The 18,542-nt window shown below is 38.0% G+C and overlaps 2 protein-coding genes across 2 annotated transcripts; both read left to right on the forward strand.

The window, feature by feature from the left end:
• The first annotated feature begins 1,174 nt into the window (after positions 1-1,174).
• Positions 1,175-9,263, forward strand: LOC129258484 (betaine--homocysteine S-methyltransferase 1-like). The gene is made up of 7 exons (XM_054896745.2): positions 1,175-1,329; positions 2,085-2,281; positions 2,773-2,967; positions 3,295-3,406; positions 3,864-4,066; positions 4,461-4,542; positions 5,187-9,263. Exons 1-7 carry the CDS (start codon positions 1,314-1,316, stop codon positions 5,465-5,467), a joined length of 1,086 nt encoding a protein of 361 aa, XP_054752720.2. The 5' UTR covers positions 1,175-1,313; the 3' UTR covers positions 5,468-9,263.
• LOC129258483 (betaine--homocysteine S-methyltransferase 1-like) lies at positions 8,999-15,778 on the forward strand. Its single transcript, XM_064098954.1, has 8 exons — positions 8,999-9,029; positions 9,657-9,847; positions 10,390-10,584; positions 11,120-11,231; positions 12,255-12,397; positions 13,420-13,482; positions 13,936-14,017; positions 14,351-15,778. The coding sequence occupies exons 1-8, from the start codon at positions 8,999-9,001 to the stop codon at positions 14,629-14,631; spliced, it is 1,098 nt and encodes a 365-aa protein (XP_063955024.1). The 3' UTR covers positions 14,632-15,778.
• Positions 15,779-18,542: the final 2,764 nt, after the last annotated feature.

An 18,542-nucleotide genomic window follows, 5' to 3' on the forward strand; every position in this document is an offset into this window, starting at 1 on the left:
ATGATGGTGGTCGTGGTAGTGTCGATGATGATGATGATGGTGATGATGATGACTTTTCAGACTATCACAGCTCATTTCGCCTTACTTCGAAACAAACCATTTAGCTCTTTCTGTGTTTGCAGAGATGAACATTCGGCTTTTCTAGGAGATACTAGATATGAACGTAACCATAGTAACAAAGTAGGTTTGATCATCTCTATCGGCAAATTAATTTGCATCCGAACCTAACCCTTTCACGCCTTCCCTATATAAAAAAGAAAGGTCTTTATCTCTTTGGAAATGACAGCGAATGAAGAAAAATGAACAATCACAATGTTGTCGTAACTAAGATTAACATATACCATATCTGAAAGATGATTTTGTTTCCAATGATAATACTTGTTGAATATTATTCTTATATCGCTTTGCCACGTTGCCTTTTTGTCATTTATTACTAAATTGTGTTTCTAATCGCTAGCGAAGCGAATGACGAACGAAAACAAAAATCTGAAATCTTAAATGTGTGATGGGTAGACATTTCACATTCCAAATATTGTGATTATCGGCGTCTTACTGTAAGAATAAGAATGGCCGCTTGATGAACAAATCACGAATGGGTGTACAATTTTCAGGAAACACTGTCATGGTTATGTAATGTTTGGAACTAAATTCGAAATTCAAATTTCAGGCAGATTTCCCTGAAAATCAGCAAAGTGAGAGCAATCCTTATCTACATGATCCTTTAATGGTTCGATTTGAATGTCAAATAGTAGTTCTGAATATGTGATTACAAGAATTATTCAAACCCTAATTCTTAAATGTGTGATGGGTAGACATTTTACATTCCAAATATTGTGATTATCGGCGTCTTACTGTAAGAATAAGAATGGCAGCTGGATGAACAAATCACGAATTTATATACCACATGTGGGCATAGAGAACGAGTTTTATTTGAGCAAAATTCAATATATTGTTCCTCTAACTAATCATGATTGTGATCTAAAGCAAAAGCAAGATAATCCACTTGATATATTTAGATTCATTATAGAATCGAACACTGTGAAACCCAATATCAATTTTAGATTCAAGACCATTATCGTTGTCGGGGGGGGGGGGGAAGCTTCAGTCACAGAAAGGCCCCCACATAATAGTACCGCGCCCGCCTACGGCCAAAGTTATTCACCAGGGTAGGCTCATAAATCGAATTTATTATGTTCTATCAGCTTGATCATCTGTCTGATATGATTGCACGTGATCCCAACCTTCAACATCAAAGGCAACATTCCTGTATTAGTTTCCATTCTTTAGTGAGTCTTGTGTAATAAGCTGGTGACATGTCTAAGAGTAAAGGTACGTACATTTTTTAAATACAATTTTTAAATACATTTTAAAATTCTTCCTCCTAAAGTTACCTCTTAACATTCCGCACTTATTTGCCACAATGAACTACACATGAAACATATAAGGCAAGTCTGTAATTTGTTTGGTTCGTCGAGACATTGTGAATCTTGAATCTATTAACAAAGTAATTAAAAACTCTTGATCATGTTTGATTTCAAGAATCCAAACGTATCTCACTGTGAATACAAATAACTTCCCACTGTATTAACATGATTAAACGAAGTTTCTCTGAATTCCCTTCGACTTTCTACATAAACGTATACAGTACCTACCACTAAAAAAAAGTCATTTAAAGGTAAAAGAAAGTAGTCACAGCAAAAAATTATTTCATGAGAAAGTCTTTTAAATCAAGGTTAATTGTCACCATATTATCATATATCTAGATCTGGTATATTAAAGTAAACCTATCTTTGTGAAATCATGAAATCTTAGCTCAAAACCGATAATTCTGATTACCACTAATACAGAAAAGTATATGTCATGTATGTTGGAGAGTATATTACTATTGATTGGAAGAATACCCGATATTTGATGAAATTCCGTGCTTATTCTACTAATTTTTCATCATTTACACATTTTTTCAGATATTTTTTATTTATAAAATGTTCGAACTCAGTTTGAGATCGTTACTACAGCTGGTATTTATCTTAAAATCCATGCACTTATAATTTCGCTAAATAATCAACTCTTTTCTCTTTCTATAGTAAAAGGATTGCTGCAGCGGATTCAAGATGGAGAAAGTGTCATTGTTGCAGAGGGGTATATCTTTGCCTTTGAACGTCTGGGATACCTGAAAGCCGGGCCGTTCACCCCTGAAGTTGTAGTGGATCATCCCGAGCTTGTACGTCAGATGTACAAGGACTTCGTGCGCGCAGGAAGTGACGTCGTCCAAGCTTTTACGGTATACACTTATGTTTATTTGTCTTGAATAAACAATGGACAACTGTACTATCCTAATAAAGATTATTAATGTTTTTTTTAGTTGCGAATTAGGGTCTGAATAAGTCTTGTAATCATATATTTATATCTACTATTTGACATTCAAATCGAACCATTGAAGGATCATGTAGATAAGGATTGCTTCCAGTTTGCTGCTTTTCAGAGGTTTTACTAAGAGCAAATCGCGGGATGTTATTTGAATTTTGAGTTTAGTTCCAAACAATACATAACCATGACAGAGAACATCCACGCAATGTCTCCAATTCCCAATATTTTATTTTTCATTAGCCACATGCACTGTGGGCATCCAGATCTGTTGGTTTACCATGTTGACTTGCATGCCCATAGATTTGTTGAACTTTCCCACAAAGCTCACTATTCTCAGAAAAGGTATGCAGGGGCCCTACTTTTTTTTCTTTTTTTTTAATTTCCATTTTTTGTGTCTGTCAATAGTACTATGGCAATCGCAACAAGTTCAAGCTCGTTGGACGAGAGGACGAGCTCGAGAAACAGAACCGTCTTGCCCTCAAGATGGCGAGAGAGGTGGCTGACGAAACGGGGACCTTGATGTGTGGTGACCTCAGCAATACATGGGTGTATGAACCTGGGAATGAGGAGGCGATCGCTGAGACCAAATCGATGTTCAAGGTAAAACGAGCACGTTTAAAAGCATTTCTTAAAATCAAATAAGTCTTTTACATGACATGTTTTCAATTCATGAGGAACTCCTATATGACTCTTCTAAAAGATCATGTTGCACTTCACCACATAGTATGGCACGCAATCTGGGGCCAATATCACTATTTTGTGATAAGTGCTCCCATCTGGGTTGGGATACCCTCACTCCTCTCCTGTCCGTATAATAGTCGTATTTCACAAAGCATCTATGACATGAGTTGATTGTCCGTTGAGTCTGAATTTTTTTTACAAAGCACCAATTATATAATTCGATTCATATCCTGTCTTCTTTTTCAGGAGCAAATCGAATGGGCGGTGGACGAGGGAGCCGATTTTATCGTGGGTGAGACCTTTGGTCACTTTGAAGAGGCTCTTCTAGCAGCAAAGGCCATCAAGGAACACGGACAAGGTAAATGAATTATGGTGTACGAATTCTGAAGATATTGATTGAATATACCATCACTTCCGATGTGAAAATTGTTAATATTTTTTTCTTTAAAGAAAATTAATTAATTGGTAATTGAACATGTTTTACCAAGTAACAGCCTTAGAAAATTAAACAGGAAGAGGGTGTGTCTTTTCATTCAGATCAGTGTTGTTTTGTTATCGACTGTATTTGTAAGCTTTCACATGTAGATCAATCAATGTGTTCATAATTTCTCATGAAGATCCAGTCTGCCTTCATTTTTCTTGACTTCAGAGAATCGTAAAAGGTACACTTTGCATAAACCAAGAAATTCACATTTAATGTAGGCCAACCTAACCTTATAGTCCTTTAGGGTTCGTGTCGTATAGAATGGTGGTTGAGCAAGTCGGCAGCTTGAGTAATAATGAATTCCATCTTTCTCATAAACCTTTTCATCAAGGTGTACCTGCCGTGATAACCATAGGAACGCACTACTCTCAGAAGACCCCTGATGGAAAGCCTACCACTGCGGACGGTGTGGAGTTGAACGAAGCCCTTCGCCGTCTTGTAGAAGGTGGAGCAGATGTGGTTGGCTTCAACTGTACCAGGGGACCTCTCTCTATGATACCAGTCATTGAGAGCGCCGTGGAGGCCAATATCGGGGTAACTGTTAATCAGATTCATACAAACTTTCAAAAGATTCAAAACATAAAATGCAAGTTCTTCAATATAATAACTTCCATCGCTGACAGTAGGTCTATTAAAAGGATAACATTTGAATACTTCAACATGTAAAAACTAACATGTATCTATAATTCTCGATTTCCTTTTCATCATGCGTTTATATTCTTCAGTGATCAATGATCAAACCCGAATCTTATGAGCATTTATGCTGTTTGGCAAGCTTGTGACAATCATTCATGCTATTAAAGATTTTTTTTTAAAGTAGACTTAACTTAGAAAAAATCATTTGTAGTGATAATAATATGATCTAAGTTTTACTATTACTGTACACAAAATCCTTCATTAAATATTATCTTTGGTTGTCCTCTTACAGGCTCCTTTGGCTGCGCTTCCCGTCCTATACAGGACAACGGTGGACGAACCCAGTTTCTTTGATCTTCCAGATCCTTGGACAGGTATGTCACTGTCGTCCTTATGCCACAGTCACACCAACGAAACCGACTCCAAACCGAACAATGGTAGGATGTTAGAAATAACATGATAGCTTTGATCGGTCTGAAGTCGTTCCGGCGGTGTGGCTGTAGCACGGAACATAACGGATACTCATAGACAATGAACAGCAGTGAGAGTTATACCATGGACTTAAGAGGAACTCAGAACTGGGAACGCATGTATTTGTAGATGCGTTTGTATTGGAGACCTTAGAGTAGGCCTACATGAAATCAAACTTAAGTTGATAAGGGGCTTAGATGGACATTGATCTGGCAACCCTACACTGTAAAAAAATGAAGTGCTAATTTAGCACTTACAGTGCTTGTATAGTGACTGCACTACGAGTGCTGATTGTCTAGTTTAAATTTGAACTTAAAAATCAGCACTCGTAGTGCAGTCACTATATAAGCAATGTAAGTGCTAAATTAGCACTTCAGTTTTTACAGTGTATGCTACCATTAAAAATATTTTCCATTATATTTGCATATTACCTTGGCGATCGCAAATATTCTGAGGACAAAGTGTGAGAGTCCCTTGAGGGTGCAAATGTCATCGTAGCTTCTTTTAGTAGCTAATTATTACAATGCTTTTTAATATATTTTCAAAGGAGAGAGGGCGTTTCCGCTTGACCTTGACTGCCTCCTCTGCTCACGAAGGGACGTTGTCAAGTTTACGGAACGGTGTGCCCAACTCAAGATACCGTACGTGGGACTGTGCTGTGGGAATGCCCCTCACTACACCCGGGCCATGGCCGAGACCCTAGGGAGAGTCACAGAGGCATCGAAGTATTCACCAAACATGTCCCTACATGGGATGTATGGCACTGATGATACCAAACTCACCACTTACTACACCAAACTTTACCAAACTGCGACGACCAAGAAGTAGGATTAATCATCGAAAAGCCATCTGCTGAGTTTATACTCGACGTTATTAAACAGGCTAATACATATACTGTAGAACCATTTAAAGCCAGTTTGAAGACTTTCCTATTTGTAAACCAAGATTTACTTATTATTGATTAAAAAAGGGATTACAAATTCGCTCCTCTGCAAACAGACCTCACTAAATTGATATCACCCTCGTCTACGACTCGGGCGATATAAATCTAGTATGTCGTATCGCCCCGAGGCCAGTCAATATTGCTTTATTATTGACCAAAACATATTAACATGTCACTTTATTTTGTCAATCATCCTAATAATATGTACGAGTAAATTTTTAAAGGTCAAGTCCACCTCGTGAAAATGTTGATTTGAATCAATAAAGAAAAATCAGACAAGCATAATGCTGAAAATTTCATCAAAATCGGATGTAAAATAAGAAAGTTATGACATTTTAAAGTTCGCTTATTTTTCACAAAACAGTTATGTGCACAATTTAGTCACATGCAAACGAGAGAATCGATGATGTCCCTCACTCACTATTTCTTTTGTTTTTTATTGTTCGAATTATACATTATAATTTCAATTTTTGCAGATTTGATAATAAGGACCAACTTGACTGAACCATAAAATGTTAAGCAATGGTAATTCAACATGATCAGGGAGAAATAAAACTTTGTTTCACAGGACAATGTGGAGAAAGTAAAAATATTTCATATTTCATATAATAAAAAACAAAAGAAATAGTGAGTGAGTGGTGTCATCAGTTCCCTCATTTGCATATCGCCCGGGATGTGCATATAACTGTTTTGTGAAATTAAGCGAAAATTTAAAATGTCATAACTTTCTTATTTTACATCCAATTTTGATGAAATTTTCAGTGTTACGCTTATTGAATTTTTCTCTTTTTATTCATATCAAATTTTTGTTGGGGTGGACTTGTCCTTTAACCAATTTTGTTCATTGTTCCACAATGTGTGCTCAAACAGGCTTTTAGATACTCATAGTTAAGATTGATATTTATAATTCATATTATCGGTTGGTTGGGCTTGATTATGGATTACTGACATGGTTGTTTGGCTTGGGCTTGAATAATAATTATTGGCATGGTTGGTTGGTAGCACTTGATTGTAAGGTATTAATTGGTTGGTTGCGTTTGATAACCCAGTATTGACATGGTTGCAGTGGCTGCGGAAACGGGGGGGGGGGGGCTTCAGCCCCCACTTTTTTTTCCAAAACCGTGTACAAAAACGTATGTGATTTTTGCATGGTCAGCCCCCAATTTTGGCTCACCCCCCACTTTCAAATCGTTTTTGGTTGAGTTTGAATGAAATGGTAGTTAGTTGGGCTTGATTATTGATATGGTAGGCTGGTCTGGGCATCATTATTCATGTTACTGGGTATGCGACATAGTTGGCTGATTGGGATTTACTATTTTAGTTATTGACCTAAGGGCTTGATTATAATAAGAAATAAACAATGGTCCTGCTTGATTTTTGAATTGGTACTTGTTGGTTGGTAATGATACAACAGGTTGGACTAATGTCATGGTTGATCTGCTTTAGGCCTATATGGTAATTAAATTGGCGACATGAATATGTATAATTATGGATACACGTATTTTGGTAATGCATCATACATCTTCCAAGGGGGAATGGCCAAGAGCGCCATGTTTCCAACCATACGTGGGGACAGTCTAGCATTACCAGAACATATTCTCAGTATGGGTATGTGGCCTATGATATTGAATTATTTGGTTCGACCATCATCCTTTTCACAAGGTACATACATAACTAGTCCCTCGGATCCTCATTACTTCCTGTGTAACCTAGGAAGTGTAACCTAGCTATCACATTTCCCCCATTACCCTTCTATAATGTCCCATAAAATATAATTTTCCTACAAATGCCATTTGTTTATGTTTATTTTAGAAACGTGCTGAGCAATGTAAAATCTTGAGCAAAACTATAAAAGTGATAAGTGGCAACGTCAACCTGATATCTTTTATGATATTAAAGTTCGTTTATTACCCATCGTTTCATATAAAGTACCTGTCTTTTTGACTAATCACCTTCGAACGACTTGTTTATGGGTAGTTTCTTTATATTTTATTTGCAATTTCCAAACAACCTGATTAAATTATTCTGTTTGATAAATATAGACTAATAAAAGCTTAATAAAGAGTTGAAATTAACACGTTAAATTTGTCAATTAATTATCTATATTATAGTTCTAAGGAACTTTATCACTTGTACTCTCTAAATTTGAAAGCAAATTTTTATCTTAGATTCTGTCACAATTTATCTATATACCACTGCCTCCGTCTAACATTAATCTTCAAACTTTGTTTGGGGTAGCAACTTTAGTTTGATATCAATGACAATGTCTAAATAAATCTTGGCCTATACTGTATGTGACAGTGTGTGGCAGGACCTTTCCTGTAAATCCAGATAATTTCTCATGCATCAGTTGAAGATTAATTTCACTCACAGACCGACCCACATATACTCTTTAACGATACGATATAATTATCTCCTTTAGATACTATTCTATACTTCTTAAATATTTCTACACTGCATTATATCTGTATGGCACAATGACAGTCACTGTCAGACTCAAATTGGCAGCATATACCAATGAGGGTGCATAAGCAATACTCATGGACCTATATGTCCATAATGCGCAGTCAAAGGAAACCCGGGGGGAGGGGGGGCTACCCGAATCATAACATGATACCGGGGCCAAACCAAAGTCGAAAATATGGGTTTCTGGAACTAAAACTTGGTCTTAAAATTCGGGGTCTCCGGAACGGCTCTAGGATCAACGATTGCTAAAAATGAAATGCTCTGGAACTGACCATACCAGAAAATGGGGGGGGGGGGGGTCTCCGGAGCAGCCCTTTCGGCGACGACCGGCTGCGGAGCAGTTCATGAAGGGCGCGCACTGGAACGAGAACCCACACATTTGACGGTCCTCCAGATTTTGAACAGAAAAAAGGGAATTTCTATGGCTTTCTAAATTGGTGATACTCTGGAACGGAAATGTAAGTTGGAAATGAGGGTCTCGACCGCGGTACATACGTATCATACATTTATACTAACAACCTCATAAAAATATAAACGTAAATGCATGCATGGTAACTACAAAAATACAGCGATTAATTGATTTTCCCCTTATTTTCGGAATCGTGGGCTAACCATGTTCAATCGGCTTTGCTACTTCCAACATTTAAACATTCGCGTGTTATCGTACAACCATTAAATTGCCGTTTTGTTGCGTTTTTTTCCTCTAAAAGATGTATGGTATACAGTCATGTATCTGGACACACTCCTGCACCCCTGGGTGCCATGCTTACAACACGTGGAAAATGGCGTGAACTATTTACGTTTTGTATTATTATGAATGCCTCATAAACGTAGATCTATTTGAATGAGGTTAAAAGAGGGACATAATGGGACTATCGTTATTCTTTGACCCGGCTTTCACCAAGTTCAGTTGTAAAAGTACCAGGGGTAAAGGTAGCTGAACAACAATCATGTCTGATAGGCCTAAGTCTAACGTTAAAGGTACGTTGCATGTTTTCATGGTTCTAATAGCATAGTTGCGACTATCATCCTTTTCGCATAGTATGACCCTTTTTTGCATCTAGCATTGTTCTTGGTATAATCTTGTAAAATCTAGCATGATCTATTTTCTGCTACTTTCTATTAAAAAAAAAACACAATTCTTAAATATCTGATAATGTGATTTAACCCGATTTATCATAAGTTGGAGATTAAATACAGAATCTGGTGATAAAAAATGGCAAAAACCGCTTAAGATTTTGTGTTGCTTGTTAAATAATTCTAAGAGAAAAGTGAATCTGAAAATCGACCTACCATACTGCATTTTGAATTAGCATAATCCTGACATTGTGGAGTATAGATTTGATACAATATCGACTTTAATTGCTGGAACACAGTATGGTATAAAAGAGCTTGCCAATTTTTATTAGAATTAATTTATAGTTGCATTCCTGTTAATGGTTGCGTGTTTGAGAGTGTGGGTATGTGTGTGTGTGTGATAGAGGTGGGATGATTTCTGATTAAAATTGTCAAGGGCAGGACTTATTTGATATCATGATTAAGTCCTGTTGGTAAATTTTGAAATGTTATAAAAACATACTTCAGCGTGTGTTTTTTGTCCTCCATTAGGATTGCTGCAGCGCAATAATGATGGTGAGACCATCATTGTAGCAGAGGGGTACATTTTTGCTTTTGAGCGTCTAGGCTACCTCAAAGCCGGGCCGTTCACCCCTGAAGTTGTAGTGGACCATCCCGTGCTTGTACGACAGATGTACAAGGACTTCGTGCGCGCAGGAAGTGACGTAGTCCAAGCCTTTACGGTAAATATGAAATAACATAAACCGCGTAGACTCATCTCATCTTGAATATTGACGGTAAATAGCTTATAATATAGACTCTTTTTTTTTCTTTTGTCACATGCTCACCATGGGGATTAGATTAATAAACACCCATGATCTCTTAACCTGACCTGGAAACAAAGGGTAAAGTAAACAACTTCCTTTGACTCCTTATCTGTCAAGTTCACCTCTAGAAATTTGGCAAACATGTACGACCCAGAAAGAGCAACATCAATACACAAGGAAGTTGAAACACACGGTCAAATCTTCCTCTCATAAGAATTTAGGGGGTAACTCATGTCAGAACCTTTTAAAACATTAGTACTGGAATAATATTTAATATTGAAATAAATTCAGTTATGAATTGACAATATGCAGACCGCTGTTTTCTGTCATCATTTAGCATAGCGTCTGTTCAAATATGGCAATCAAATGAAACACTTTCACATTCTCCTCTGTCATGTAAATAATATATGATTAAACAACCAATTGTTTACGGAAAACGGTATGGTTTATCTCCCCAGTATTATGGGAATAGACACAAGATGGGAGTCGTCGGCCGAAGCGACGAACTCGAAAATCAGAATCGTCTCGCTCTTAAGATGGCCCGAGAGGTCGCCGATGAAACTGGAACACTGATGTGTGGTGATCTGAGTAACACATTCGTCTACCAATCCTGTAATGACGAAGCTATAAAGAACACAAAGGAGATGTTCAAGGTAATTCACAACCGACCCAACTCTGCTAAAATTATGGGAGGCCAAAAATATCAAATTTTTGTGCACATTGCATGGTTTTTTAATGTTTGCTGCATTCTCTCTTAATTCTTTATAGGTCAAGGAAACTATCGTATTTGCTATTCCCAGATAGGATGACCTCAGTGTCGAATGCGCTGATAAATTGAGCCCTTTACTTACGAGATTTGTGTCACAATTAGCGGGCAATAGATAAAACGTAACATTAGACCAGAGTCGAAATTAAACCCGACTTCAGAATATGGGCAAAGATCAAAGAGAGCATTGATCAGATCTACTACCTTGATAAACTAGTTTTCCTAAACAGTTTGAGGCCAGTGATGATCATGATAGATGAAATATCTAACACCAGATAGGTGTTAAGAGTTTTAGAAAAAAATGAATTGAGGGATTCTTGACTCTGACTCATGACTGAACAAGAACATCCCTCCGTCTCAAACCGACCCACTCGAACCTTCTGGTATTAGCATATTTTTTCTACCAATTTTAATTTCGGAAGGAGCAAGTTGAGTGGGCCGTTGACGAAGGGGCCGATTACATAGTAGGTGAGACCTTTGGGTACGTCGGAGAGGCACTACTTGCAGTCGAGTCCATCAAGAAATATGGAAAAGGTAAGATGTACACAACCATGACGAGGATGCATCAAATAATAAGATTTCAAGGTTTAATGACGTTACGCTCAGGGTTATCAACCGTTGTACAAACTCTATCTTGGCCTACGAGGTTCAAAATGACCCACCTGGTCATGTTTCTATTACCTACGGACTGGAACAAGACGATGCAAATTAGTCCTTATGCATAAATGGCACTACGGTATAGATTGAGAAACTACTTGCGACTGTGGGGAGGATCAGACGATGCAGCACCTTTTGGTGTCCCCCACCCCGAACAAAGCCATGCACTGCAAAAAAAAAATCTTTAAACGCCAAAGCCAGCTAATAGAGAGTTTTCGAATTTACTACGGAGCCGCTCTCTACAACGCACCGATTCCTTTGACAATGCACTTAAAATTATAGTGGCGAGCTGAGAGGCATTTGTCGAAAGTTGGTGGACCGGAACAGCAGATCATCCGAAGATTTGCACCGGACGAACAGTTGCAAATATGTTATTGTCCAGAGTCAAGAGATTCCGCTGCTGTCCCGGTCCACCAACTTTCGACAAAACAATAACGTATTGTTTCAATACTGAGGGACCGTATAAAAAGCCTGGCTTCCAAAGGTCTCCTCGTCTTCCTTGTCTTTATATTACTTTCCTTTAATAATTATCGATATTTGTTGCTTTTAAAGGTTTTCGACATATGCGTTAGCATATAACCGTACATGTATCTTGTTATATGTTACTTTTTCACGGAGGATCAATAAAGTTCATTCATTCAGTTCATTCATTCAAAAGCCTCTTAGCTCTCCATCTTAATTGGACAGGACGTATGTAGTGAGTCGTAGAAAACTAGAACATCGATCATAACACCGGAATATGCTTATCGTATTCATACTCAGTGATATGTGTGTGATCATGGTTGAAAATAGACATCATTTTCATTATATTGATCATATACTCTTCAAAAGGCAATTTTATATATCAGTCGATGAACCATCTTTAAACTATTTAATTCTTCCACTTTCTCGTTTTTAAAGGAGTCCCTGCTGTTGTCACGCTGTCGTCACACGTGAAATGCGACGAAGAGGGTCGAACTTGCACTCTCGATGGGGTCGAAATGAATGAGGCGCTTCGACAGCTGGCCGAGGCAGGGGCTGATGTAGTTGGATTCAACTGCACCATGGGCGGAAATCCCAGGGGGGACAGGGGGGACGTGTCCCCCCTACCAAAAATAGTAGGGGGGACACAATATCAAATGTCCCCCCTACTATTTTTGGTCTTTTATGATGGAGAAAAATGCATCATTCACATTCAAAATAATACATGTATTTTGGACTAAATGACCTTACATTTTGAGTGAAAATCTTTATTTTTTTGCTTGTCAAGTTTTCCAGAGTGAATAAATTAAGATGAGGGGAAGACTTGGAAATAAAAGAATCTTTCATGTCAATATATAAAATTTTCGCTCACACTTCGCGCTCGCATTATATGGAGCTTAAATATCAAGTTTGGAAGTCAATATACATTATACATTTCACCTCGGAAATCGAACTGTCATTATTTTGTGTGATTTACAAACTGATTTTTCAAAAAGTCCGTCTTCAGGACAGTCACTCCTGAAGACGGACAGTCAACCTGCCCGAAACGTCGAGTCTCTCTACTACTCATCATCTCTACTCGCCGACTCAAGCCAGCATCTCCTCACTAGCTCTACTACTCAAGCTGTTCTCAACTCATCAATCTTTCCTGGTTTACAGTCCTTTTCAGGACTACTTTCAAGAAAGAATACTCTACTCTCAAATCTCCACTTTCTCGCCTATCCATTTCTTCTTTTCTCCTATCCACTGTTTCTACAACACTTCACATGGTGTACCGTAAACCACATCAGCGATTGCCCAGAGTGTTCAAATTTTAGGAAAAAATACATAAATTTGCCCCCCAAAAAATTGCTCGCGCTTCGCGCTCGCATTATATAAATAAGGACAATGGTATAATATATTTATGTTGATTTATAAGAATAAAGCTAAAATGTGACCATGAGGACCACTCCTTCAATGAAACAGACAAAAATTACCTTCAAGCGTCCGATCGGGGACTAACATATGGCTGAAAACATTTTTCGCCCCCCCTCCCCTATTGGCGAAGGCTGGATCAGCCCATGTTGTCCCCCCTACCTTTCGGGACAGATTTCCGCCCATGAACTGCACACGGGGGCCAGAGACCATCATGAAATTGGTCGAGAGTGCCTCAAAAGCTGGACTAAAGGTTGACACGAATGAACAATTCTATTAACTTCGTTAAAAATAAGTATCACCCAATTATCATTAATAACCGTACGATAGATGAACATGATGAGGTGAAACAAAACCAACCAAAACTGAGGAAGGGGATCATGAAGTTTCAAACGAACACTACGATTCAGGAGCTAACTTCTTTTAAATAATTATCACATGTCAACATACAATCATTCTAATTATGATGGAGAAAATAGCCTAAGTAAGCGTAAGATTTCAAACATGTCATATTATGTCATTATTGCCCTTGTCCATTCGAATGCTTAGAGCACCAGACATGAAGGCAGAAGGATCCATTTTAAATTATTTGTTGTGATGGGGGGGGGGGGGGTGTCAGACCCGAACAGACGACATTCCGTTCTCGAAGCGGACGCGCTCTCATTTAATCGAGATTTCAATTTATCTCTTTTCATTTGGTATACAGGTCCCATTAGCTGTTCTCCCTGTGGTTTACAGAACGGCAGACGAGTACCCATCTTTCCTTTCTCTCCCGGACCCAAAGACAGGTTGGTATGTCTGCTGTGATGCAAGGAACAATGTGCACAGCATATATCACAAATTACTCAATATTGCTCTCTGCGCATTTGGCTCACTACTCATTAGAAGCAGGTCTTTTTAGGAGGAAGTCATTCGCGAGCCAGTCATGTTGAAAATCGTGCGGGGGGCTTAAATGTATTCCGAACAGGCGCGGCACCAACAAATGCATTAAAATCGGGACCGGGGCCAAAGATGGCCTCCATGTAATTATAGAGGTGGCATAAATTTACAGGGGCATAATCGAGGTACACGCCACAGATTCTATCGTCTCTTACCCTCTTCCCATTATCTCTCACATGCAGGTGAAAGAGCCTTCCCCGATATGGACTGCCTCTTGTGCTCACGAAGAGAAATCGTCGCGTTCGGGCAACACTGTGCCAAGCTGAAAATACCGTACGTGGGGCTATGCTGCGGCAACGCCCCTCACTACACACGAGCTCTTGCCGAATCGTACGGCCGTCGCCCGGTAGCCTCCAAGTACTCGCCCGATATGACGATGCATGGGTGGTTGGGAACAAAGAAAGCAGTCGTCAATGACCATTATTCTTCAGCCTACAAGACTTTCGAAAAGGATAACTTTTAGTGCAGTTACCATGTTAAAGCCCCCTCACACCTACCAAATGTAGGCGGACGAAGGGAAAATGCACGAAATGCACGCGAATTCAAATAAAATTTTCGTCAAATCATGCGATCAGTAACTATTGTAAAATTATATCAACGAATGGTAAGCGAAGGATAAATATGACATGCGAAGGATATCGATTTTTCGGTTCACCTCTCCGAGTAAATTGCAGCCGAAGGCGAGCGAAGGGTTGCTATAACCCCAAAAGATGAACGAACAGTGAGCAATGGTTTGATATGGCGTGCGATTAGAAACGAAGACGAGGGGATAGATCGGGCGTTTTTTGTACCTTTGTGTGCACTCCTCGGGGTGTAAAAAAGTGACCAGGTCCGACCGGATTTCAGTACGGCCAGAGAAGTCATCCACCTAACATGCCATATTATTCGTCTTCTCATTCGCTCGCATTCACAATCCATAGTTTGTCTTAGTATCTCTTAGCCTTGTCTTCGCGTATGTGTCGCTATTAAAATTTAGTAAAAGTTCGTATTCGTTTCCCTTCGCATAGAAGATGGCAAGCGAAAATCCGTTTGTCATAATATCTTCGTTTCCATGCGCAAACATATTTTGTCATCGTGTTGTTTCGTTAAGGGTTCTTTCGAGACCGGTCCACTTTGGCAAAAGCGCGATGAGGGACTATGCGCGACAATAACACACGAACGATAAACTAACAATTACCGCAGACTAAATAAGAGATGCGAATTCAAACAGATGACCAACGATTTTTCAATTCGTCGGGAAATTTTAAACATGTTCAAAATTCCGCGCAAATTTGAATAATCGCAGCTGTTAGTTCAGAAGTTGTACGAACCCCAACACGAAGGGTAAATATGATTTACTATCAGTTACTATTGAAAACGATTTTTAATAAAATGCCTTTCGCCAGCCATCGCAAGGCATATTTCAGGCAATTCGGTTAGGTGTAAGGGGGTCTTTAATTTGTGATTCGATTGGTACTAACTTGTTGTCACGGTTTGGTCTGGTTGGTCTGGAGGCACAGATCCATATTTGACACTTTGACCAAGATTATACCATGTCTGGAACGAAAACTAGACGCCAAATTCTATATCTGTGTCAGTTAAGTTTATTGGTGATACACATTTCGATAATGCTTATTTTGTGTTAGCATGACCTTGATGATTTGGTGTATATTATCAGTATTTTCAAGGTGTCCTTCTTAATTAATTTGATTTATTGATATTTTATTATACGTCAAACGAGTGCCCGTCTGCGTTTTGTTTGCTGCTAAGTTTGTTAATGTTTCGTTTTACATTCAAATCCTAATGTGAATCTTAATGCTGTAACATTCTGTACATACGTTATGCATTTTGTAAATATGTTTATTGTTATTCAGGGCCTCATGGAAGACCACTAGTTATTGGTGAATGGGCTACCCTGTCAAAATATCAGAAATGAATAAATAAATAAATAAATAAATAAATAATCATTATTGCTTAATCATGGTAAAATATCGTAGATCTGAATATTGGGCGAAGAAATAGAGAATTTGAAAAGATAAATAAATGTTACACTTATACGGCGCATTACATTGACATTTTAATGTGCTTTACAATAACATTAAACTAAATCAATTTATTTCAAGTTTTGTATCCCTGTTGTCCTTCGTACCAAACCTTCAACATTGTTCAAAATCATTGCTGACTCCCTAGATCTATTTTCGAAGGTTTAAAAATAAGAGGTCTCTCTAAAAATAAATCTACAAGCTGAGGGGCTTATTATATTCACTCGCGTTCGTAATCACTCGCGTCGGGTTGGTAATCACACGCGTTTTTTGATTTTTGGCGATTTTTTTTTTTTCGGTGCGATTTTTTTTCTAACGGTGTCTTCAATGGGACAAACGTACTGGAAAAATAAAATAATATTGAAATTCGAGTTTCGTTTTATTTTAAGCTGGTAAGTGCCTTAAATAAATCGTTCTCGACCACTGTTTTAAGATAACAAGCAAATTTTGACTACTGTTTTAACATAATCACATTCCACATCTTAAATCTTAGAGCCATAGGCGGCGGAAGCGGGGGGGGGGCTCCCCCTAAAAAAAGAGAGAGGGGGGGGGGAGAAAGGAAGGGAAAGAGGGAGAAAAGAGAAAGAAAAAAAAGACAGACAGAAAGAAAGAAGCAAGGAAAAAAGGAGAAAGAAAGGAGAAAAGGAATAAAGAAGAAAAAGGAGGAAAGGCTACTCTCGATTTAGCTTTGCCTTTGGAGGATTTTCCTGAAGTCTGTGGTATTCTTTATAAAGCATAGTGAGGTGCTACAATTTCATAATATCACTATTTATTTGCTTCTCCGGCCCTTTCTTTGTGAATTATTCTACACTAACGTAAAAATCAGGGAGGAAAAAAGTGCTGAAGAAGAAAAGCAAGAAGGAAGGAGGAGGAGAAGTAGAAGAAGAAAAAACGAAGATGGAGGACATAAGGGGGTAAAAATGAAACTAAAAAGAGAAAATTGAGGGGAGGATGTAGAAGAAGAGAAAGAGAAAATAAAATAAGGGGAAGACTGAGAAGAGAAAAGGAAGAAGTGAGAAGGGAGATGAACAAAAAGGAGAAAGGGAAGAAATTGAGAAGTAGCTATATAGAAGAACAGGGAGAAGAATAAGATGACATAATAATGGGAATAAAAAGAAGACTGAGAAGAAAGAGAAGTAGGAGGGGGAGTAAAGTGCACTCTGGTTACAAAGAAGTCCGAGGGACCAACAAAATTGTTCCTTTATACAAATAATTGTGTGTGTGTGTGATATAAGTTTTTTTTTATTTTTTAGAGTGGTCACAAAATTCGAGCGGAGTTGACCTTCCTTAGAGCAACACGCTTGTGTGTTGCTGCCCTCTACGTTCGTTGATATTGACCAAAAGCTTCGGTCTTTGTGTCTATTAATTATTATGTTGGTTGTTCCGCTGAACTCCGTTGGCTCCACTCACCAAATACAGAGAAATAAAAAAAAAATTAAAAATGTTTGAAAAAAACTCCTCGAAACAGACTGCTGCCAGCTGTCTGGGGCGGATCAAGCTTGTTATCTATTCTTGGTACTTAGAACAGTAGTCGAGTACATTTTATTTTAAGGCACTTAATTGCCGGCTTAAAACGAAACTCAAATTTCCCTGCATGTCTGTCCCATTGAAGACACCGTTTAAAAAAAATCGCACCGAAATAAAAAAAATCGCCAAAAATTCAAAACGCGAGTGATTACGAACCAGAACGCGACGCGAGTGATTATAAACTGCCAGCTGAGGGGTGTGTCACCGAGTAGACTTATATGTTTTTATGCATGTCAGCATTATTATCGGAACAATAAGATTATTCATATGATACAATTTCTATTTGTACTTTCTATATCGTAAAATTTTATATTGTGAAAGGTCCATAAATAAAGGTTGAACTTTACATTATGATTGTACACTGTGTTGAAGAAAAAAAAGAAAGCGAAAGAGATAACTTATGACGTTGGTTTCATAATTCATGATATATGTCAACATTTTCAATGGTCGAATAAAACAAATTTACATCATTAGATATAGAAGAATCAGACTCTCGAAATATCATCGAAATACATTGGTGAGAAACTTTTAGCATTTTTTGTTTTACCTAGTTTTCGCACTTAAATTTTTTTTATAGTTATGCATGTATTATATTTTTTTAATGTGCGAAAAATGTTAAATATGTTAGACTCCTCCTCTTTAAAAACTCTTAAAACATTAAATGCATATTCAAAAACAATATTTATTACAAACGTTATTTTGCACAATCCTCCTATATTTTGTATGTCACTGTCTAGGGCACGTGCAACTTGGACAAATACTGTACATATTGCTTATTTTTGATTATTTTTCTTTATTTCGTTTTGTCTTTGGAGTTGAAATGAAC

Source organism: Lytechinus pictus, chromosome 4 (assembly GCF_037042905.1).
Source record: "Lytechinus pictus isolate F3 Inbred chromosome 4, Lp3.0, whole genome shotgun sequence".
Lineage (NCBI taxonomy): Eukaryota > Metazoa > Echinodermata > Echinoidea > Temnopleuroida > Toxopneustidae > Lytechinus > Lytechinus pictus.